We start from the raw sequence: 25,474 nt of genomic DNA, 5'->3' as shown, positions 1-25,474 counted from the left end.
ATTTAATCTTCGATAGTCTGAAAAAATAAATGAGCATTGCCGATTTTTTTTTATTCAGTTTTGTTGTAGTGTTTATTACTGAATGACTTACGTCAAATATACCTCCGAGTGGGATCGTACTTAAAGATATGCTTTTTAGTCGACAATTATCGACACTTTCCAGCATTTCAAGCTTAAAACCAGAGGTTCAAAATTTCTTGTTGACTCATTGGCGACAAAACTAAAACTTGAGTAGTCAAAATAAGAAACATTTTGAAAACTTTTTGTCGCGGCCGACTGTTTTTGTCAACAAAGAAAAGTCCTATCGGCTGGGGGAAAGATCAAAAGGGTTTCGATATTTTGTCTGTGTTCTTGTAAACAGAGTTCGCTATGTAGGCGACAACAACAACCAACTATTCAGTTCATTATTTTGTTTTGGTTTGTGACTTCGTGTGATATTATTACTTTATTTATTCGTCTTCTCAATAATGATCTCATCCAATATCTTGGATTTTTTTGGTTTTGCTTCTTTAGATTCGATTATAAAAAAATGCAGGCCATTATAAAAATATCGCTTAGAGGAGGCATGATGAAAACTGTTCGTATAATGGAAACGACAGAAAACATTTAACAAGAAAACACGCGACTCAGACAAATTTTCGTCTGTTTGGTGGAATTCAAGTTTCCAGTTTGTTTTCGAAACTGTTTTTGAAAACGAATCTAGTCGCAAGCGAGTCTGTTTTGTGTAAATCCGTCCAAAAATTTCAATTTTCAATCTCTTGAGCTGCAAAACAGAGGCGTACCACATGCCTCTGTTTAAGACTCGCCATATCATTGAATTTTTTGCAATTGAGTTTCTATGATACAAATTAAATAAGAGTACGCCAAATTTGTCAACAAATATTTATACAGTGCATTTCTATAATGTCCCCCCCTTTATTTTTTGAATGGGTCAACTCCTTGACACCTTGATGATGACCGCAGCTACCTTTACATATGGGGGCATCTGTAAGTCTACAATACCTGACGATACATTAAATTCAGCGTGAACATTTGCTGATCTGCTCAGGAGGAGTTAGTTTTTTCTCCTGATGCAGATTTTGCTTTGCTGTTCAAGAATATGATGCAGGATAGATTCACAAGATATCCTACCCTTGAAGATCGTTTTCTGGATGCACCATCTAGCCTCCTAGGTTTGTTAACAGGATCTAGAGATGGAGAACTGGAAAGCCCTTGCTCTTGATCTGATATTACAGTGATGGCGGTTGGGTCGTTTAGTTGACGTCCATTTCCCCTGCAGACTCAAGATCGGATTCTTTCGTTACTTCATGTTTCATAAAGGGTCCCAGGCATAGTAAGAGGTCCATCACGGCACAGAGGACATCCTTTAAGCTTGTCGACCACAACCAGCATACTAAAGGTACTCTTTATTCCATTTCAAAGGAATTTCAGTTGATATCGAACGATGACAGAAACATCAGTAGCAGTTCTGACGAAAAAGAGGTCTTTATAGTGGCCGCATTATTGAATGAAGAAGAAAATAGCCACAAAAAAGGATGTGGTCCATCCCAATAATCAAAAAAGGGCAAATCTGGAAGAGTTTCATCATGTTCTCAACGACCTGAAAGAAGAGGAGGAGACATTTTCCCAATATTTCCAAATGACACCAGGCAAATTTTCAGAACTGGATATTCTAGAGCCTGCCTTAAAAAGCAACTCAATTTTTCCTCGTACATTTTCATAGGTACCGTCTGACACTGTGCTGGCAACTGATGGAATAGAAAAACAGAGAGATTGAAACTTCACAGGCACCTTTGGAAGAAGTTGATGGTGGCTGGCCGGCGACGCGGCTCACTTGGTCAGTCCGTTACAGCACGTACCGTTATTTGCCGGACAGGATCGGAGAGCTGGAATCCTTTCCGGCGGCGGACGCTCTTGGCTGTGCCATGCCGGGCTAGTGGGCGAAACATTTTCATTGTTTCAATCCTATACTTTTTTTGACGAGATGGGCCGTGCTGTTCTGTACCGGACAAGTGGGCGACAAGCTTTAGTGGACTCACAGGAATACATCCTTTCGGCTGGGGATGAGGCTTCTTCTAGGTGACACATCACCTGTCAGGGGGATTCTCACGTCACCCGCCAACTGCTATCAATATTAAAGTATGTTGTGTTTACAATCTCTATATAAATGATATCAATAATAAATTTTATTGCTTTCTTTATTACAGTCAGTTAGCTTGAGATCAGCCTGTATACAAAACAAAATGTGCTTATAGTACTCCCAGTATGGGCCAAAATAAAATAAAAACTGCCACTGGGAGCGTTGAATTATTAAAAAGTTGGAGTGAATGGTGTTCTGAAAACGAATAAATATAAATATAGTTTGAAAAACTATAAAACACTCTTTTGAAAAAAATCGAATTAAATATACAGAAAATATGGCACAAAGCGCCCACGCTTTTTTCACAATAATATTAGTATTTTTCGTTCGTTATTGTTCAAAGCTTATTAGTAAAAAAAAATAACTCTTTAGTTCGAGGTTCTTTAAAAGCGTGTTTTTTAGTTTTATAAACAAAATTTATTTTTCATTTTTTAGTTTCGTATGCTATAAAAGCGTGTTTTTTAGTCTTTTTGAACTGTATTTATTTTATGTAAACTTTGGAATCAATCAGCCGTATATTGTTTAGAAAAATGACCATTGATATTAACGGATTCCGAAAAGAGACCCTGAAAATCAGCTACCAAGCCCAAGGCAGCAGGCGCGCAAAGGACGGTTACAAATAAGGCAGCAGGCGCATGTGGTAATGCCATTTCCAATTCTAATTCCATAACAAAAATCTCCAATTAATTGATAAATACCTAGTAAAAAATAATTTTCCTAGAGCCCAAAATACAGGGATGAAACCGAAATATAAAAAATTTCATTTGTAGAAAATGTATCTGTTAAACTTGGAATGCTACTCAATACCGAAGAAATAAAAGTGGCTTTTTCAAATGAAAATACAGTTGGAAAGTATTTTTTCTCGAAACAAAAAACTAAAACACCACAAGAAAAACAATCCAATATTGTGTACAAATTGAACTGTGGAAGCTGTCACAAATGCTATGTTGTTCAAACCGGGCGGTATCTTATAACACGAGTTTCAGAACACATGAGAGACTCTAAGAAACTGAATATGAAAAATCCCACAGCTCTCGTTGAACATGAAAAAGAATATGGACACATTTTTGATTTTGATCATCCCACTATTTCAGATGTTCAACCATACTTATCAAAAAGACTTTTGAGCGAAATGATACATATCCTCAAATGCGATAGTGTTAACACTAGAAGAGATGTCGATGGCCTTAATACCGCATATTTTAGTTTGATACGTAAAATACCTGAATAATTTACACTTTTTTCATTCTTTTTCTTTCTGCCATCGATTAAAAAACAGACACCACCTTATCAGAATCGGAGATAATTCATTCGTTTGTTTCATGTAATTTTGTGTTGGTGTTGTCTCGAAAATTGGTGGTTTGCAATGTGTTTTTTATTTTTATTTTTCAAATATGTATCTAATATGTCTGATGATTTTTAAAATAGTATTATCATCAACACGAAAAAACTACTGTTCGGTGAGTAATTTAAATGAGAACTCATTATTTCTTGTGAAATTGAAATAAGTTTTGTGGAAGGTATATTCATGAAAATTCATTGTTACAGAGCCTGAAGAAGAATTTAATTAAATTCGAAACGTCGGCAAGAATACAATTGTTTTTTTAAGAAAAAATTGATCCTGTTACCCAACCAACCCCCTTTTTCAGAAAAATTATTGGATCACTAAACTAGTTAACCAAAAAATATATAATTTAAACTTTTAAGGCTCAACTAAACTGCGACACGTGTTTCGCTATACAATAATGACCATTTCAGCTTTTGTCAATTCGGTATATCTCTGAAAATACGTTATATCGTCCTCACTCTCGTACGAGAAAACAAAAACTCCTATTTGTTTTTCTAATAAACCAATGAAAGCACTCAACTCGAGACTTCAATCGACTGTCGTCGCTCCGGAGAAAAAGGGTTGCGGTGCCCGTAATTGCTATCGATTGAGGAGAGACCCCATTCAATTCTGCACTCTTTTCGGAAAAACTTTCCAATCCAGAGGAAACGTGGTCGTGACATCGGTTCAACTAGATAGCGTCGCGACGGTAATTCTTACCGAATTGGTGGTTCAGCTTGGGGGTATGAGACGGGGGGGTGTCTTGGGGTGTAGAATTCGCGTAATAAGTATCTAAATTGCTGTAAACGTGCCCTTGCAGAAAGGGGGAGGAAAGCATTCGGTTAGCTTCCGGTTACGGGTTTCAATTTTGGACAGGAAATAATTTCAATCAGAGTTCACGGAGTTTATTGAAAGTTTTTAGAAAACAGCACAAGCTTCATTGCAAACTTTTCCAGGTGTTCTTGGGGCGATATATTATTTCCAAAAGTACGAAATATTGGGTTGTTTCGAAAGTTGTATCCGTTTTAATGTTATGTTTTTGTAGCTACATATCTCAATAAATATTTATTCTAAAGTGTCGTGATATACAGTGCATTTCTTTAATGTCTCCCCCCGCCTTTATTTTTTGAACGGGCCAACTCGGAAAATTGAAATTTGGGATAATGAAATTAATGCATGAATATTTTATTTTAAAGTGAAACTGACAAATAAAACTTTCAAGGTGGCGACTGGGCGCCATCTGGGAAAAAAATTAAATGGAAAGGGGGTTCTTGTGACACATCTTTTTGAAGCTCCTGACAAATGCTTCACAATTCTAAAATATAATGTCAATATCTATAACTACCATAAAATGGCGGAACTTTCTATAATTGCCTTAATACATTGACATTTAACTACATAGTATGAGGTAATAAGCTTAGGGTCAGTTTAGAAGATGCTCGAAATGGTTGCTTTGAACTTGTTGACATATGAACAGCCTACCCGATATCTCTACAAATATTTATCATTCTCTGCTGTATATCTAATAGGTTCAGTTTCGTACACCTTATGCTTCAAATAGCCCCATGAAAAAAATCCAAAGGTGTCAAATCTGGCGAGCGGGCTGGCCATTCTGTAGGACCTCGACGGCCAATCTAACGACCGGGAGAAGTAGTGTCCAAATAGTTTCATACTTGTCTGAAGTAATGTGGTGGTGCTCCATCTTATTGGCATACAATATCCATATCGAATTCATTAGGATTCGCTTCGACGATTTCAGTGATGAGAGGGTCAACAGTAGTTTCCAGAATATTCAAATACAGTTTCCCTGTTAAATTTTGATCAACAAATAGAGGTCCCACAATATGGTTTCCCAATATTCCAGCCCAAACGTTATTTTTTTCTGGATATTGGGTATGTGTTTCCTGGAAAACGTGGTATCACTCCAATGACGGAAATTTTGTCTGTGAACATTGCCGTTTGAAAAAAAAATCTACATTCGTCACTAAAACAAATATTGTGAAGATAGGTAGGATGCCTTGCAATGGTTTCCGTCATGATTTCGCAGAATTCTGTTCTTCAATCAGGGTCATCTTCATTTAATTGGTGTACCATTTTAATTTTGTATGGATGATACCTATTTCTCTTCAAAAATCCCCACACAGTAGAAGGAGACACCTCACAAACATTCGCGACGGAATAAGTAGACTTTTCAAGATTTACTACCATCTCACCAATTATTTGCACTTGCTGTTCTTCCGAAATGGACGGATGACCTGGGGGCTTTTTGTTATGTACACTACCGGTAGTTGTGAATTTTGATACAAGTTCCCTCAAATATTTTCTACAGGGAGGACGATTCGGAAAATGTTCATTGAAAATCCTTTCGGTCTCGTGGTAGTTACGCGTCGCACCGTAAATAAAAATCGCCTCAATTTTTTTTCCAATAGACGAGAATTGACCATTTTAGAAAATATTCTAACTGAACAATGATGTTCATTGTCGTACTGACATTTTTTGTCGTTTTTATAAACAAAAAACAAAAAATAACTTAACAAAACTTATCGGGTTGTTGAAATTGCCATATGGCAGATAAAAAGGAATATTTCTAGAAATATCGATATTAATGTGTTTGTCTTCAGGAAATTATTAAATATTCCGCCATTTTGTAGTAGGTGAAGATATTGACTTCATATTCTAGGGTTGTGAAGTATTCGTCAGGACCTTCAAAATGATGTGTCACAAGACCCTCTTTTTCATTCATTTTTTTTTCCAGATGGCACCCATTCGCCATCTTGAAAGTTTCATCTGTCAATTTCACTTCAAAATAAAGTATTCTACATTAATTTCATTATCCCAAATTTCAATTTTTTGAGTTGACCCTTTCAAAAAATAAAAGAGGGGGCATTAAAGAAATACACTGTATACTGATCGATAGAGAATTTTGCACTCTATATATTGATGCTGTTCATTTTTTCCAGATTAAATTTTTTTGCCCCTTTTCAGCTTATTAATAACTATTTGATTTCGTAAAGCGATTTTCGAGGAATACAAATTGAATTATCTTGTATCCTTTGAAAGTGAGATCTAACAAAACACTTGTTGGAATTGAAGTTATACAAGAGATTTATAAGAACCTAATAAAAGATAAGTAAATGTCGTGACATCAACCCTCATGGAGACGCTTTCCATGGAATCGACAGAAGGTGAATTCCTCACATAGCAAATATAATCGAGGCTCCCCAAGAGGTGGTCAAGGGCAGAGTCAAGCTTCAAAATCGACTTCTGGACAACATTCGTTCTCTGTTATTCTATGCTGTTTTCATTTTAAGGCAACTAGCTGAAACAACGACGAGTCAAAATTGTACTGCTTGGTGTTGAATTACGAACGTGTTGTTTTTTCGGATCTGCTTTCTAACAGAAATTGCTAGTGGAGAGTATTTTGGATTGTCAAAACAATATTCATAATCTATTGAAAACACTTTCCCAACACCAGACCAAAAATTACGGTGTCTAGACGCGCATTTCATATGATCTCCTGTGGAGGCTAACTTGGTTAGCGAAACGCACATCGAGAGACCGTTATTTTTTTGGTGTTGGGAAAGTGTTTTCAATAGATTCATTTTACGCCAGAGGTTCCAGTACAAACCATCAAATATTCATAATATCATCTACACTCTATACTAATATTATAAAACTGAAAGTTTGTGAGGATGAATAAATGTATGCATGTATATATGCTTGTGGCTCTTTCACGCCTAAAAGACCGAACGGATTTCGATGAAACATAACATAAATACAGCTTATAAATAAGAATAACATATAGGCTACAATTCACAAAGATTTTGTGTAATTTTGGTCATTATATAACGATAAGTATTAAGTAAGTCAAGAAAATTCTTGCTCCCTGAGAGCTATCTTGGCGTACGCTGCCTATACCGTTGGAGTTACATGCAGATAATGTACCGTAAGATTGTTTATCTTGAATAATTTTAAATAAAAGTTTGCTAACATATATCTATCTCTTTTGTGGTAGCCACTATATGCAAAATACTGAGCTATGAATACAATTGAATTGGATTCTTTTTTTACAATGCACATTCCAGAATATCTGTCAAATTCTTATAAAAATTTATACAATTGTCGTTTTAAGTATTTGATATACAGTGTCATCCCGAAAGTATGCATCATATGGGACACTTATTTATTAAGGGTTTTTCGACAAAAAGTTATTCCTGATAAAAGTTTGTGCATCCCCTGAAACTAAATATGCACCAACAAAATACAGTAAAACACGTAATATACGAGAAGCCTTCAAATATTTGATTTTGAGACAGGAGTAAAGTACTCTTATTTTGAAAAGTCTCGGGAAATGTTATTTAAAAAAGTTGTTGAGCATCAAAAAATACATCCAGATTTGAATTCATGGCTATCTGAGGAAAGTTTTATTTTTTTACCCATTTTTTTAAATGAGAACTACGAAAAACAATTTGCTAAAACGATAAATAGACAACATTCTGTATACGAAGTTTTTGGTGCAAAGTTATCTTTATTTTTTGTTAACACCAAAAATAAATTACTCTAAATTATACAGTATTGTAACAAGAACTTAATATTCAATGATATCTAATCACAAAACATCAAAATAAAATAGATATTTCGGAAAAAACTTATTGATTTTCTGGAGATTCAACTTAAAACACTTATTTTGGACAAGAAAATCTCCAGAAAATCAATAAGTTTGTTCCGAAATACTTATTTCATTTTGATGTTTCGTGATTTGATATTATTGAAATTAATTTCTTGTGACAATACTGTATAACTTTGAGTAATTTTCGGTATTAACAAAAAATAAAAATAACTTTGCACCAAAAAATTTGAAAATTATTTCACTCTTCAAAAAAAATGGACCGTGGTTAACACCATAGTTGTGTAATTTGTAATATTACAGACCATCGTATACAGGATGCTGTCTATTTATCGTTTTGGCAAATTTTTTTTTCGTAGTCCCCATTTATAAAAAATGGGTGAAGAAGTAAAACTTCACTTATATGGCCATGACTTCAAATCTAGATGTATTTCTTAATGCTGAACAACTTTTCTGAATAACATTTCCCAAAGTTTCTCAAAATAAGAGTACTTTACTCGTGTCTCAAAATCGAATATTTGAAGGCTCCTCGTATATAACGTGTGTTCTACTGTATTTTGTTGTTGCATGTTCAGTTCAAGGGGTTGCACAAACTATCAGGAATAACTTTCTGTCGAAAAACCCTTAATAAATAAGTTTTCCATATGGTGCATACTTTGGAGATGGCAATGTAGATAAACTTTACACTGGATGAATCGTTTGAAAGTTATCACAATAAGATTAACTTAACGCAACGCAGTAAGCCATTACGTGTCGCGTCTACTGTAAGACGACGGGGGAAGATGCGCGGGGGTAGAGGGGCGGTCTAAGCAATGGAGCGGTATCGCCTAGAACGCGACCCGAACGCATGTGGGCAGATGTCGTTGACGATTGTGTTAGTTTTGCGAAATTTCTTTATAGGTAACACAATTCGATTCTCGAAAATATTCATTACTTAGTGCAGTTGGCATATTTTACTGTATTTTTTAAGTAAAAATATAAATTACTAGATGTTGCCCGCGGCTTCGCCCGCGTAGAATTTGGTTTGTCACATTAAGTTTCGTGACAGATCATTTTAAACAAATAGTTTACAATATTTTTTTAATAACCCAAAACTTCAGGTTACCAACTTCAAAAGTGTCGAAATACAATACAATCTTTGAGGTTGGGCATTCCTGATTCCATTTCTTGATGCTTATTTGAGCTATACAAAGAACCTACCTGCGTATATTAAGATCCTAGATTCAGTAAACACATACATTACATTCATCCATTCTCACAAACTTTTCGCATTTATAATACTGGTAGGAGTGAGATTACCAATGTATTTCATTCTAATCTTTTCAGCTTTTTTGCTGATGCTATTCAATATTGTATAAGTGGGTACCTATTGATTGACTGACACTCTTATATTAACGTACAGCCGAAGCTACTGAACATAGAATCTTGAAATATGCAGGTAGGTTCTTTGTATAGCGTAAATGAGTATCAAAAAAGGGAATAAGGAATTTCCATTCCCTAAGGGGGAAAATAGAGGTTAAGATATATTGAATTTCGTCAGTTTCAAAGTTGGAAACCTGAAGTTTTGGGTCAATAAAAATATGTTGTATCTATTTGGTCAAAATGGTCTGTCACGAAACTCAATGTGACAAACTAAATTCTACGTGGTCGAAGACGTGGACAACATTTAGTTTTATATAAACTGTAACCGTTTTTATTCTAATCAATATGTTTGTTTTTAAAAAAAATGTTTCTGCTGTGGAAGTTTTTGACCAGACACCGTATGAAACCATTGTGGAATTAGTAAAGAACTTTTCTAGGGTGATCCCAGAAGTACTTGGCCTGACCTAAAGACGGCGGTAGTTGTTTGAAAAATATCACAATCTATAAAGCATATGTTTCAAGTTTGAAGACGCTGCGTTGTTGATTATTTGTTTGGCAGCCATCAATAGCGAACGTTTCCAGTGAATTTGTGAAAATGGAGAAAATTTGTCATCGGTACAATAATTTTATTTGAAAGCTCAGCCTGAACAACATAAAAGCTTAATTGGATTATACCCTGGAGGAGTCTGTTCCTTCGTTCGCAATAGTAAAATATTGGGTAGCAGAGTTTAAACGAGGCCGTACGAGTTACGAGCTGCCAAGAGTAGCTTCGCAGTAGTTGACCAAATGAGAAGACGACTCCAGAAACGGTGACGAAAATCCATAAAGCGGTACTGAATGATCGTAGACTGAAAGTGTGCGAGTAAGCAGATTCGGTAGGCATTTAAAAAAGTGCAGTACATCGTATTATCTGAAAATTTAGACATGGGAAAGATGTGTGCAAGAAGGGTACTGCCTTTGCTCACACTCGAGCAATAACAGTGTCATGAAGATGTTTCGACTGAGTGTTTCACAGCAACAAAGCAGAATTTTTGCGTCGTTTCATAACCATGGATGAAAAATGGTTCCATCACTTTACACCCGAGACAAAAGAATAATCAAAACAGTGACCTCAAAAGGGAGAACCGGCTCCAAAAGAGGCAAAGACTGTTTTATCTGCTGGCAAGGTCATGGCATCGGTTATTTGGGATGCGTGAGGGATAATTTTCATTGACTATCTTAAAAAAGATAAAACTATCAACGGTGAGTTTTATCAGAACTTATTACAACGTTTGAGTGAAAAAATCAAGCAAAAACGGCCGCATTTGCCTAAGAAAAAAGTGTTGTTTCATCAAGACAATGTTCCAGCTCACAAATCCTTTATCGCAGTGACCAAAATTAACGAATTGAAATTTGAATTACTACCTCATGCATACTATTTGCCAGATTTAGCCCACTCGGATTATTTTCTGTTCCTAAACTTGAAAAAATGGCTCACTGGTCAAAGATTTTCCAAAGATGAAGAAGTGATGTCGGCAGTTAATGGCTATTTTGAGGAGCAAGACAGTTCTTGTTATAAAAACGTTATCGAACTTACTGAACATCGCTGGGAAAAGTGTATAGAGCTGCAAGGAGATTATGTTGAATTTTTTGTTGGGCCGGGTACTTATGGAACAACTCTCGTATTTATCTATTCATATAACTTATGGGTTGTGAAGGCCTTTCGATTACAAAGACCATCTGCAATGTTTGCAGATGGCTCATATCATACAAGTCTGAAATGAGAAAAAGGCGAAGAAGGCTTTTTGTTTTAAAGAATATAACAAAATAAAAGTGAACCGATCTGTAGGTGCTTAAATCAAAGGTGAAAAAATAAACCAGTCGATCTATTTCGAAACTTTTCTTGGTTGAAGCAAAAATCGCATGTAACTTAAGTGATCGCAAATCAAAAACATCACTTACCAAAACTCACGAATTGCATCATTCAATAACTGGAAATCAACCAAAAAATTACCAATTCATCGATAATTCGTTACAAATAATCACACTAATAATCCACAAGAATCTATCTAATAGCATTCGAACAGAACCACACTTTTTCTATTTTGTTACAGATATACTAAAAGGACCGAGCAGCATTTCTTCTAATTTGTATACCGGTTTAGATTCACTACTGCGATGAACATTTAAAATTTGGCCAGGAATAACTGTAATATTTCGCTCTAGAAAGTTATCTTTTCGTGCATTGTTTCAATATGCAAATTATTCAAATGATCCTTAGTAGCAATTAAAATTAATATACAGCGTGGAAACGCAATTACCGTGTTGACTTTGAACAGTTCCTAATGATGGATTTTTTTCGTTGGTCTCTTGAAAAAGATTTCGATTCTTTATTGAAGTTTGGATGCGACGTTTCGGTCACACACATTCCCCTTCAACTTTTTCAAAACCAGAATGTACAAACTGTAAAATAATGATTGCGCTTTTTATTCTATAATGAGTTAAGTATATATCTATTTACGAAATACAGTGTGTATAAGCCAAATGGATTACATTCATTACTTCGGTTACGGTACATATTTCAACAAAATCCCGAAATACGTCAAATTTAATTTATAATTTGACATACTTCAACGGAAAAATACTACCCTTACCTTCAACCCCCGTCGAATGACAGGTACAACCCACAATTGTTTGAGTGGGAAGTACAGGCTTGTGATATATCGTTTCAAATGTCTCTTCCTTCTCTATTCAAAAATGGTATCGTTCTCAAATTTATTGTAATAATCGAGATAAAATAAATGAAAATCGTGTAGTTACCAGAATTCGATAAAATACACTCAGAACTCATTGCAAAATATTCAAAACTCATTTCATGTTGAGGTATTGACAATAAGAAAGTGACCAAGCAATGTTCTTTTTAGATGGTATCCTTTAAAAAACTGTAAATAATTTCCGTGGCAACGTTAATTTAAAATGCCTTGTCAACTTGTTTTCTATGTTACAAACATTATTTGTCAGTATTTTAATTTGAGTTTAGAGTTCGTTAACTCCAAGTCTGACAAACGGTTGGATTAACGGAAATGCATAAAATAACAGTTTTACAAATGATTGGTTACAGAGATAAAACCCGAACAAAACAGGAAATTGCTCGCCAGTTTCATGAGAAATTTACTAATTTACAGCTCATATCTCAAGGAATAATAAGCAAAATAGAGAAGCAGTTTCGCGAGCTTAGTCACTACATTCAATGTTAGCCAAACATCGATAGTAAACACATTAAAAGAAAATAAAACGCATTCTTTTAAAATGATACCTACTCAGGGGCTCATGGAAGACGATTTTTATAGATAGAAGAATTTTTTGTGAGCAAATGATGGACATGTTGGATAACAATATCATTCAATTAGAAGACTTTCTGATGAGTGTACTTTGTCTCTTAACAGTCATGCTAATCGGCAAAATTGCCGCTACTGGTCAACGGAAAATCCTCACTGGAAGAGAGAACACTCGCAATACCCTCAAAAGGTTAATGTTTGGGCAGAGATTGTCGGAAACCATATCATTGGTCCCTTTTTCATTGAGGGCAATTCGAATAGCGATAATTATTTAGCACTACTTCATAATGATGTCATTCCAAATTTAGCAAATTTATATCCTGATCCAGGAAACCCTCAAGTTCCAGTGAATACGATATGGTTTCAGCAAGATGAAGCACCACAATATTACCAAGTTAGGCAATACCTTGATACAACATTTCCCAATCGGTGGATCTTTCATCATTATTTTTTTTATGGGAATATATGAAAAACAATTTGCGTACAAAACTAAACCTTCAGATTTGAATGACTTGAAAGAACGAATAACGATTGCAATTAGGTCGGTCACGCCTGATATGTTAAATAATGTTAGAACACAATTTTATTCGACATTAGAATGTTGCCAAGACGTTCATGGTGAACATTTTAAACATCTACTTCGTTCTTTTTCGTATTCTACCTTTCATTACGTTTTCCAATACATTTCAGTTTTTGAGTGTATTTTCGGTAACCACATGATTTTAATTTATTTTCCCTTAATTGTTGCAATAAACTTGAAGAGAGACCTTTCAAACGATATATCACAAACCTATACTTCCCATTTAAAAAATTGGGGGTTGTACGTGTCATTCGAAGGGGGTTGAAGGTAGGGGTGGCATTCTTACGTTGAAGAATGTCAAATTATAATTTACATTTGACGTGTTTCGGGATTTTTTCCAAATATGTACAGTAACCGAAATAATGAATGTATTCCATTTAGCTTTTACACACTGTATATGCATGCTAATGAACTATTTTTCCAAAGCGGAGTCCATCACTTAAATTTTATTGAATGCACGTATCTATAGTTGTCTTGTTTCCATTCATTAGTATGTTATTACTGTAATTGAGCTTTTTCAATCTGGCAAAAAACAACGTCGTCATTCCACCAAAAAACCCTATAATCCGAACATCCATTTTAACAGAGTCGTCTGGATAGAGTCTGCAGAATTCAAGGAGTAAATCTCTATATTGTTCTCCGTATACACCAGAGGAAGTCAAAGATCAGATTATTGGGCCAGTCATGCATTAAATTATCCTTGAGTAGTCACAATAGTATATTGATCTCTTTGACTCTTAGGTTGTTTTATTGCTGTATTGTTCCAATCAAAGTTAGCTTCGGCTGTTCGCTCCTGTGTAAGCTTTTTATAATTACGGACTAGAAGAAAAGGGAGTTGGAAATTCTGATGACTAAAAACTCCAGCCAGAACTATTTTGTAATATAGACACTCCTAACTCAACAATCCACGATCTCCCAGTTGTAGAAGCAAGTATAATCGTGAAACAGATGATTTGGACACATTCTTTTCGTCTTCATATCGAGTTGGTGCCGGAATTCTAGGGTCCATTTCACTTCAAGAAGAATAAGGTGAGATCGGAAAATGAGAATGTTCTTAGCAACACTCTTGTTATTCATCGACAGTTAAGGCGATAGTTGCTGTGTAGTGAGCTCTCTACTGAGGTCAACGTTTATTGGCGATTCAGATGATTCAAAGTGTTTTCTTCCACGAACTGCACCTCCTCTTCGTGTTTTACGAGAATTTCAACGATGGCTTGTGTGTATTCTTCCAGCATGCACCCTTTATGATTCAAGTGAAAACGATCTTACCTCTCCAAAGCGTCATACCTTGCGATATTCGAATCAGGTCACGGAAAGTTAGGCTCCATCTGCGCCATTTGGGAAAAAAAATTAAATGGAAAGGGGGCCTTGTGACACATCTTTTTAAAGCTCCAGACAAATGCTTCACAACCCTAGAATATGAAGTCAATATCTTCAAGTAATACAAAATGGCGGAACTTTTAATAATTGCCTGAAAACATTGATATATGAACAGCCTATCCGATATTTCACGCCGAACATTTTCGAACACAGTAACGTCAATATCTCTACAAATATTTATTATTCTCTGCCGTATATTCAGCATTGAAGCAGGTTCAGTTTCGTACACCTTTTGCTTCAAATAGCCCCATAAAAAAGTCCAAAGGTGTCAAATCTGGTAGCGGACTGGCCATTCTGTAGGACCTCGACGGCCAATCCAACGACCGGGAGAAGTAGTATCCAAATAGTTTCTTACTTGTCTGAATTAATGTGGTGGTGCTTTATCTTGTTGGAATACAATATCCATATCGAATTCATTAGGATTCGCTTCGACGATTTCAGTGATGAGAGGGTCAACAGTGCTGTATTCAAATACAGTTCCCCTATTGAATTTTGATCAATAAATAGAGGTCCTTCAATATAGTTTTCCAATATTCCCAAATTTCAATTTTTCGAGTTGAGCCTTTCAAAAAATAAAAGGGGGGGCATTGAAGAAATGCACTGTATATTCGTAAAAATACTCGATCTACAAAAAGAGTACCGAGTTCACTATGTTATCAGCTGTAATCAAGCTGGAATTGATAAAAACCCGTTTTTTAACCAAAAATGCTGTATCTGCCTTTCGACAAACTACTTCAGTCATGTGATGAACTCATTATAACTAGTGGCCTAATTATTCCAATAGTCATACAACTCGTTAAGTAATTCAAATAGATCAAAACAAATGACAACAGATTCTGTTGTTGAAGAATCTTCTGGTGAAGATTCTATAATAATAATAACAATAATAATAATCGTCTTTATTGTTACCCAGCTGTAGTTACATACAAATATTTAAATAAATTAGAGAGCTAGTTGCTGACATAACAAAAGGCGAAGTTCAACTCAGTTAGCATAAGTGCTACTGTGTTAAAGCCTAATGGTGATTTTTTCAACTAGTGAGATGAAGCTTCGAGCTCACGAGGAATACTGTTATCACTAGTGATCTAATGACGTCATTACATCACTTATGTAGTAATGCAGCTCATTAAGTCATAAACATAGATCAAGACTAATGCAATTACTACTTGATGTAGTAAGAAGATGTGAGAACTAGTGAAAAGATGAGTTACCAGACTTCACGTACATGATTTATATATAAAATTCGTGATGCTTATTAATTTTTTTGAATGTTATTTCTAGTGATCTTATTTTGGAATTTTCATTGAATAAGGATATATCTGTGGTTTGGAACGAGACAATTTTTATGTTTTTTTTTGGTTTCACTATTTTGAATATGATAAACTTTATACAGCTGAATTACTCTTCATGGGCATATTAATAAAAGTGAAGTTGATAGAAGAGTAGTATGAAACGTCGAGTACAAAAACCTGCAGTTTACCCGGCCAACAAACCTTTGACACAAAACTGTAAGCATTTTGAAATCAATGCATCAAACTTGAGTCCCAAGCTTTTAATTTTGATATTGACTGTTTTTGTTTCAAGCCACAGATATTTTCTTAAACGGTACCCCATGTAGAAACATAAAATTTTTAATGATTCACTCATGCCGAAGATGCTAGATAAAATAGCACAAGAACGAATCCTCGAGTCACCCCCAATCCTGCACCAACCTTTATCTCCGTCGTGCTCCTGACTGGCGCTGCACTCCCTGCAGACGGCCGTCCGCTGCTGCGCCCTCCGCATCTGCTTGTACGCCATCATCTCCTGACGCTCCTCCAGCTCCATATCCTTGTACCCCTCGGGCGGGCTCAGCGTGACGGCGTCGACGAACTCCATGGGCGGCGCGAACTTGGGGCTCTGCGGCTGGTGCTCGACGACCTCCTCGAAGACAGCGCAGTCGCAGTCCGGCTCGCAGCACGTCAGCCTCACCATCTCGTGCTGGTAGCACGTGCACACGCTGTCGTCATCCTCGTCGTCGAACTCGCATTCCTCCCTTATGAGGATGATGTAGTCGGCGTCGAAGAATTCGTTCTTCGTTTCGTTGAAGACGACGCGGTTCGGCTTTTTGGTGCCGTCCCGCTTGCCCGTCTTCTTCAGCAACGACTTGAGGTTGTCCCCGTCGGGGTTGTGTTTGCTCTTTTCGCCGTCGGTGCCCATGGCCGAGGTCAGCGGGTCGTCGGGGGTATTAGGAACAACGATGGGCGGCACTCAGTTCCATGGCGCGAGGGCTCCGGGTAGCTGTGAAAGAAAATGAATCGTATTGAATTTTGAAGGGTTGATTCATGAAAGAGTGTCTCAGGAATCTATCCCGGAACAATAAGTTGTTCCGGGATAGATTGTTTACAGATAATTTATCCGTCAGGCACAGTCACGAATAAGACGCAGCCATCTGTTTACCGTAGATGTATCAGTAAAGTAAATATCGAAAAAAATTGAACACGCTCTGAAATTGAATGGAATGTCTCAGCACTGAAGAGTTTGTCCATAACTTATTAGCGATTCAAAAAAACTATTTTGGAAAAAAATGACCAGGAAACCTCCAGTATCACAAAATATGCTGTAAACAACAAAAGGGCTAAACTGAGTTCATAAAAACATCTGATAATGTATCGAACAGTTCTTGGAAAGTCATAAACGAATGGCACAATTCCATTGGTAATATTGAAGATGATATTATCTCATCCTTGCCTGTCTCAGGAGAAAATCACATAATGTTGTAAAAGATATCTCAACCCACGAGAATCCTTCTTTCTTCACTCTCCATGTGTGGACTATTATAAAGTAAATAGTTATATCAACAAAGCTGTCCGTTTTATTCAGTTTATGTTTCATATCAGATATATTTCCAGATTATCTGAAGAGTTAAAAAATAACTCCAATTTGATTTGACACCCAATATCAATAATCCTTAAACTGGGCAAAATTCCGGAATTTCTCATGAAAAATAAACTGGTAGTATATCTAGATTCCAAAAGAATTTTGGACGGTGCTCAATTTGAAATCATTTCGGGAGTTTCTAACAACCGAACTTCTGATGGTAGTGATTGGCATAGGGGGGGAGAGGAGACAAACTGTTGCCATTACAATGTGTGACAAAGCCTTTAACTGAAGTTCTTGTCTTATTTTTTGGAAAAAAATGGAATCCCATGGTGTCAGAGGAAAATATCTAAACCTGATTACGCCTACTCATCTTCTATATACACAGTCATCACGGTGTCCCCCAAATGTCAATATTTGGTCCCCTTTTATTTTTGATTTTTGTCAATGAATTTTTTTACAGAAATCCTATAAAATGTATCAGTATGCTGATGTGCCTCTTCGATATTTACTGACAAAGATATTTCGAACTCCAACATGGTTTTTAGCAAATAAACTCAAGTTGAATGGTAACAGAATCAAACGATAGTTTTTTTTCAAATTGCCATAAGTCAGCGGCAAAATACTCATTTTAGATAACGAAGTGTCATGGTCATGCACCTGTGTCGAAGGCTTTATAAATGTAGCTGCATCTTAGCTTTCAAACAACTACAGGATTCTTTAAACTTGTTTTGTTGAAAGCCTACTTTACAGTTTTTTATTCAAAATTCGGATGGATCAGTATTATGGGATAACTCGAGTTACTCTACAAATGTTTTCATCCTTCAGAAAGGTTGCAGATGGTTGTAGATGGTTACAGATCGTTATTTGTTAGAAATAAAGTGATCCCTTCACATTGCTCATATATTTTCTTTCGGAAATTCATAAAATCAAAAACGATTACCGTAGTACACAATCATAATACTGAAAAATGCAGTAACTTTATGGCAGAGTCTTCTAATCTGGATCCCTAAAATCAAATACCGGATGATATGAAGGATCTTTACTTGACCTTTCAAGAAGAAGCTCAGGCAATATCTTCTGCCATCGTTTCTATAGTGTTAATGAGTTTTTTGAAACTCAATTCACAGATTTATGATTTCTATATTTCCAGTTCTCAGACGAAAGTTTTTAGTTTCATTGGCATTAGTTATCTTTTCACAGTTTTTAATCAGTCGTTTCATATGTATGTATGATTTTTCAACTTTATCCGTTCAACCATGAATAATGATTATATTGTAAACCATACCAAATGAATTCTATCTATCTCTACATTCCAAAAACTTGTTCCTTGCACTAGTTTGTACAGGCTTTCTGTTGGGTGTTTGTTATATTCTTCTGGAGATGGGTTGTTTAAAACTTGCTTGTCTCACAAAAAAACCTTTGATAATGCTTTTCTCAGTAGGACGAGAAATATCACGTGACAGTGTATGTCACGTAGAACAGAACAACGTACTCTTGAAAATTCTATCTATCTTTCTACCTCTACTGCTAACGAATCAGAGGAATCTTTATTCTGCTTGTACAGAAAGCAGTATAGTTTCAAGGGCTTATTGACTTAATCATGTCATCCATTCCAACAACTTGTTCCTTGTACTATTTTGTACAGGCTTCCTGCTGGGTGTTTGTTATATTCTTCTGGAGATGGGTTGTTCAAAACTTACCTGTCTTACAAAAAAACCTTTGACAATGCTTTCCTCAGTGTGACGAGAAATATCACGTGACAGTGTCTGTCACGTAGAACAGAACAACGTACTCTCAAAGGTAGCTTAGTTTTCATCGTTACTTCAATAATTCCTGTTCGGCCTCAAGAAAGCAATATGTACAATATTCATTGATTCAATTTATTTATTTATTCTTTTATATTTACTTCTTTCAAATTTAAGCATTTATCAATATCAGATCACACACACAAGGTTTTAGAGTTTTTGTGATTATCGTGAGTTTATTTTCTGTTTATATGTAATCTCAAAAAATGAACATCAGTTCATGTTATTATTATTATCAAACTCTAAATAACTCTCTGTGAGTGAATATATATGAATTTGAATTAGTGTGAAATAAAGAATTTGCATTATTTTAATTTTGCTCAAGTTTTCAAACACAATCAAGTATTAATACTAAGCAAATTATAGACCAGTGCAGAATCCCGTTAGAAATACAAAAATGAGACAATATTAATAGCAACATTGAAATAATTAGAAAAGTTCAGGAAAAATAAATTCAAACCAAGGTACAAGGAATGAAATGAGGTAAATTTTAGGGATGAAAAATAGTTTTTTATTAATGCCACTGAAACTAGACTTTGTATTAAAAAAGTCTGATAGAAAAGTTATGGAAAATATAAAGATCTACAACTTTTGCATGAACCATTTTTCCACACAAGCAGTTTCATCATTCTTGATGTTTTTCTCCTACAAAAAGTATTTGTTTTTTTGCAAAATCTGATAGAAAGTTTTTTTTGTATTCTGAATATACTGTAATTCACTTGAATGGAATTATTCAGTACAATAATGTTTTATGATGTTGAACATGAAAAAATACCTGTTTTTCAGACTAAAATACTCAGTTCTGGCAAAAGTTTTTCCAAAATTAACAGTGGTATTTTTTATCGAACTATCTACTTTCAAATGGTGTGACAGAAAAGTAACATTATCTACAATGGAAAAATTTGTCAGAAAAACCGAATTAGGACTGCTTAGGACGAGACACGATTCCTCCCTAGAGTTTTACACAACTCAGAAAATAAAATCAAATTCCAGACTATTTAAACAGCGCGAAATTGCATACATTATACAAACTTAATCTCTTTTTCTGCAAGCAATTCTCTCCCACACCACACCCCCAACTCCCTTGGCTCCCTAACAAGAACCCACACACCTTCGAAATGAGCCGCACAGCGTTGCCACATGCGAAGGAATGTCTTTTAATTATATGAATTAGATTATAACTTATAGAGATAACGATTTTTTTGTTCATATTATGGGAAATACAAGGTCGCTGATATGTATGGAAACGGTCGATTATTTCCTAAAGTAAGATAGTTAGCGAAAAATGTTAGAATATAAATAAATATGGTTCCAAAAAGTTGGGTTTCCTCCACATTTTGGAGGTGTGGTACGGGCATATCCAGATGAAACTTTTCCTGATAAATGGATTGGACGCAGGGGAGCAATTGAATGGCCAGCTAGGTCTCCCGATATGACCCCACTTTACCTTTTTCTATTAGGTCATATAAAAAATGTAGTCTATAAAAATATGCTGCCAAATATCGAAGAGTTGCAAGAAATAATGAGGTATGAAATCTACACCATTCCTCCTCATATGATTTTGGATTCGCTATGAAATTTTATTCAGCGAGTTCAATTCTTCACTTTGAGTTATTTGTTGTTTATTAAAACTTGTTTTCTATAATTTTCTCGTGGCATATCCTGGACATTCATTAATTTTATTTTTCATGCATTGTTATTAACCCTGAACAACTATGCTTTTCTGTAAAAAAATTATAATTAAATTGTAATCATATCCACATAGAGTCCACTTTGTGTGACTTTCATAATAAATATCCATCATCAGATCTCGAACACAGTTGAATGTAGGAAATTATGTGCTATATCAATTTTCTTCAGAATTTGGAGCAGAATTGAAATATGGAATAATTTATAGGGTGTTCTATTAAATGAAAAGCAAATTTATTTTTTCAAGACTTTCTGATTGATCCCGTATTCTCAATTTTTATTCAGGGTGATAGATTTTGAAAAACCCTAAAACTTTTGTATCTTACCACTTTTCACTAGCTATCTTACTTTAAGAGATAATCGACCGTTTCCATAAATATCAGCGACCTGTATAAATAAAAATCAAAATCAGTAAAAACCAGTCAATAAATAGACAATTTATGAGCAGTTTGTATTTGAACGATGAGAATCAAAAACATCTGGTGTTCGGGGGGACCAAGGAATAGGCAACATCTAATTTCATAATTCAAACGTCATTAATTATTGCCATAAAAAACAGTGGCCACTAACAATAAAAAAAATCTTTATTACAACAATATAATGTTAAATTATTTCACATAATTAATAATTATTCTAAAAGGTATTTTTAGTGAGCCTGTGCGATAATTATGTATCAGAAAAATGTGTCCACGCAGAGCTTTCTCCAAGATATGAAACTAGCAAAAAAATCGATAAATCAATAAATAAACCAAAGTAAGGAGACACTTTGAACGAAGAAATTTGTAGGCAAAATCTTCATTTCACAACTATATCACATGATTCAACTTTTCAAACTGCTTCGTTTTCGTTCAATATTATTTCTTCATTAATAATAATAATGAATTTTTTCCAGTACAAAAATAAGCGAAGTTTAGCCTGGAGCTATTCTTATATTTAACCCAAGTTACATATTTAGTAAAATGATGTTATGAAGCTGAAGACACTTGATTTTCAAATGTCGTTTCCACAGATATTCAGATTAATGATGCCAATTAATTATAAATTTTGACTGCAAAATAGGTGAAGCAGGGCTGAAGAGAGACGTGATGAAAGCAAATGATATTTTGTTTTTTACATCTCATAAATGAAGAGCCGACATAACTATTAGTTTTTGTATAGAGTCGGAGGAATTTTATTTCAGTATTTTATACAATATTAAACGAAAGTTCTATTGTTTGAGTTTAGCCACTGCCACAATAGAAATATTGTACTAAATCTCGAGAGAACCAAAGTCTTACTGAGCAATTTAGGTATTGATTGATCCAATCAATTCCTATGGACATAAATCAACCTCAAACTATTGTGAGGTTTCTGAAGTGAATTATTACAATGAAAAATGTATTTCAAATCAGAATCAAAAAGTATAATTAGAATTTTCGAGGATTAAAACTACTGGTATTGGTAGTGTGGTATTGTCTGTTTTAATATGGATATTTTGAGACATACTCATTCTGATATCTTATTGACCAGTCACTTACTGCAATTCATATGTCACTCATGTATAAATAATGAGTCATTTATACTACAGGGATTTGCAATGTACATAATATTTTCTAGAAGTTTCAAAAGGAAAGGTTACTCTGACGATTTGCACAGCCATCTTACGGTAATGTTTCTCTCGCATTGAATAAAAATAGAAAACGAATGTAACAAGAATGGCAACTGATTGGTAACAGAATTATGATTTTTTTTGTTTCAGATTTGGAACGAGTCGTATCCCCAGAGTTAAGAGTACCTACTTCTACCTTTCAAGATTATTATCAAGTTATAAATCAAATTTATATTATTTATTTACATATTACATAATACAATTTATATTATATACAAAAAACTGAATAATTTAGAAGAAGAATTCAAACTGGTGTGAAAGAATTTTTTTGATAGTGAATGCAGAGAAAACAGTCTGTATGCATTTCCATTCTAGGTGGAGATCTGTGACTGATATTCAAGTGGTTGTCAAAAATAGTACCATCAATCTTTCTGAAGTTACTAAATTCCTTGGAATTTATATAGATAGTGGAATGAGTTGGGAAAATAATATTGATGCCATAAGCAAAAAAGTGAACACGGGTTACTATGCTATATTGCAATTAAAAAATATACCAATAAACTCATCAATGTATATTATGCTTTAATCTACTGCAACATATCCTATAACATCAATACTGGGGATGCTCCAGTAACTCAAGCAGAATATTTGTTTCCCAAAAAAGAATTACTCGACTCATTTTCAATCTAAAACCAGAAGAATCGTGTCGAACATATTTTCAATTTTAATAGTTCCATGTATTTATGTTTTCAAATGTATAACCATTGCCATGGTTACCCAACTAGAAATGGAGATCTCATCCTGCACACAGCTCATCATTCTATGGAAAAAGCCCCTCATTAGAGGTATATAGTTTTTCAATCATCTTTCCGCAAACCTGAGAGAGCAACGGAATAAAAACTCCTTCAAATCAAAAGTGAAAGTATATTTGCAAGACAAATGTTACTAAAGTATCAAAGGATATCCTGATGTAAAATGAAAATTTTTTTGCTCATATGTACCGGGTGTCCCACATTTTATGTGACAGGCAAAATCTGGTTTGTTGAAGGAGATACACAAAAATGTTTCATACAAAAGTTTTAGGAGTTCATGAGAGCTATATTTTAATATAATTTTTAAATATACAGGGTGTTTGGTGTAGGTGCTACAGACCAAAATTCCATTTTTTAAAATAGAATGCCCTGTATGTCATTACATGTTCAGATGCTACGTTAAATTCTGATATCATTTCATGTTTGGTTTTTGAAATTCGGTTACGGCGTTGTTGAGTTATTGCTTAAAATGTAAAGTCTTGAGAACGACTATTATTTTTAAAAATATCTCATACAATTATTCTCTCTGCATCAGATCACATGAAAATTAGTCAAAATTTTGGGTGTTCGAAGTAATGGTTTCAATTTTGAGTTGTGGAATTCAGTCAGGAATCATTTTGAATATGAAACAATTGAGAAATTGAAAGAGGTGTATTCGAAAACAAATCTTTAATTAATAACAATGTAAATAATATAACTTGATAAATCATTTCATAAGAATGGTAGGTACCTAGAAATAAGTCATAAAAATTGTTCAAAGTGATGCCCATTAGATATTATACAGGCTTCGAAACGTCGAATCACTTCTCTCGTACAAGTCGCTCTTACAATATCAGGCGTAATATCACTGCACGCTAGTCGAATTTTCATTTTCAGATCATCCACATTCAAAGGGGGAGTAGTGAAAACAATATCTTTTAAATAACCCCATATGAAAAAATCAAGCGGTGATAAATCTGGGGAACGAGCCGGCCACCGAATTGGACCCTTATTACCAATCCATCTATTTGGGTACGTTCTATCCAGATATTCAGTAACAACCTGTGAATTGTGAGGAGGAGCACCATCTTGTTGCCACCAAATTCCTTGTCGTTCTGCTATGGGAATATCTTCCATCAACTGGATCAAATCATTTTCTAGAAAATGTAAATATCGCAATCCATTGAGATTTTCATTGAAAAAGTAAGGTCCTATGATGCGGCCATTGAACAATCCACACCATACATTAATACCCCAAGTAGTTTGAAAATTACTTTCGCGGACCCAGTGGGGATTTTCTTGAGACCAATAGTGACTGTTATGTCGATTCACAACTCCATTATTGTGGAATCGCGATTCATCGCTCCACAAAATTTGACTGAATATGTTAGGACTTTCATGTAATATTACCTGAATACAAGCAATGAATTCAAGTCGTCGTTCAAAGTCCGTGGGTTTCAAACCTTGTACCAACTGAATTTTGAATGGGTGGTATTTATTTTCTTTCAGAATTCTCTGTATATTAGATTTACTCACACCGACTTCTTCTGCGAGAGTACGGATAGAAACATGTGGATGAATAATAATATAATCCAACACATTGATCTCTAAATCTTCAGTTCTAACAGATCTCGTATGATGACGATGCTTTATAGTAGAAGGAAATGACCCAGTTCGCAATTTTTCTACAACTCTCGAAAAAGTCATTCGTGACGGAATGGGTCTGTCTGGAAAACGTTCTTGGTATAGACGTTGTGCTTGACGGCAGTTTTTATGACATTCCCCAAAAATTAATAACATATCAATGCAATCACTTGGACTAAACGCGAAAGGCATACTGGAGTTTTCGCACAAAGAACACAGTTACTGATTTGCAAAGAATCACTGAATCGAACTGACAAGTAGATACAATTCAACAACATTTGTTACTATGGCATCAACAAGCATAAGCTACTTGATGAAATTTTGCAATATAAAGCAATTCACCCTCAAGTTAGTCACATTCT

The 25,474-nt window shown here is 34.9% G+C and overlaps 1 protein-coding gene across 5 annotated transcripts in view; it reads right to left on the bottom strand.

Moving 5' to 3' along the window:
* Window positions 1-25,474, bottom strand: part of LOC111506056 (uncharacterized) — a 68,819-nt gene that overhangs the window by 30,512 nt on the left and 12,833 nt on the right. For 4 of the 5 annotated variants that reach the window (XM_074184438.1, XM_074184440.1, XM_074184441.1 and 1 more), the window contains exon 2: window positions 16,446-17,013. In XM_074184438.1, coding sequence (XP_074040539.1) covers window positions 16,446-16,932 — 487 coding nt within the window. In that variant the 5' untranslated portion in view covers window positions 16,933-17,013. Of the gene's footprint in view, window positions 1-11,397; window positions 11,548-16,445; window positions 17,014-25,474 lie in introns of those variants that run through there. The other variant, XM_074184444.1, reaches the window with a different exon arrangement.

The sequence above is a fragment of the Leptinotarsa decemlineata genome, unplaced genomic scaffold, assembly GCF_025532065.1.
Source record: "Leptinotarsa decemlineata unplaced genomic scaffold, Ldec_3_MD MMD2_tig00026354_RagTag_RagTag, whole genome shotgun sequence".
In the NCBI taxonomy this organism is placed as follows: domain Eukaryota; kingdom Metazoa; phylum Arthropoda; class Insecta; order Coleoptera; family Chrysomelidae; genus Leptinotarsa; species Leptinotarsa decemlineata.
This window is presented reverse-complemented; position numbering and strand designations above follow the sequence as displayed.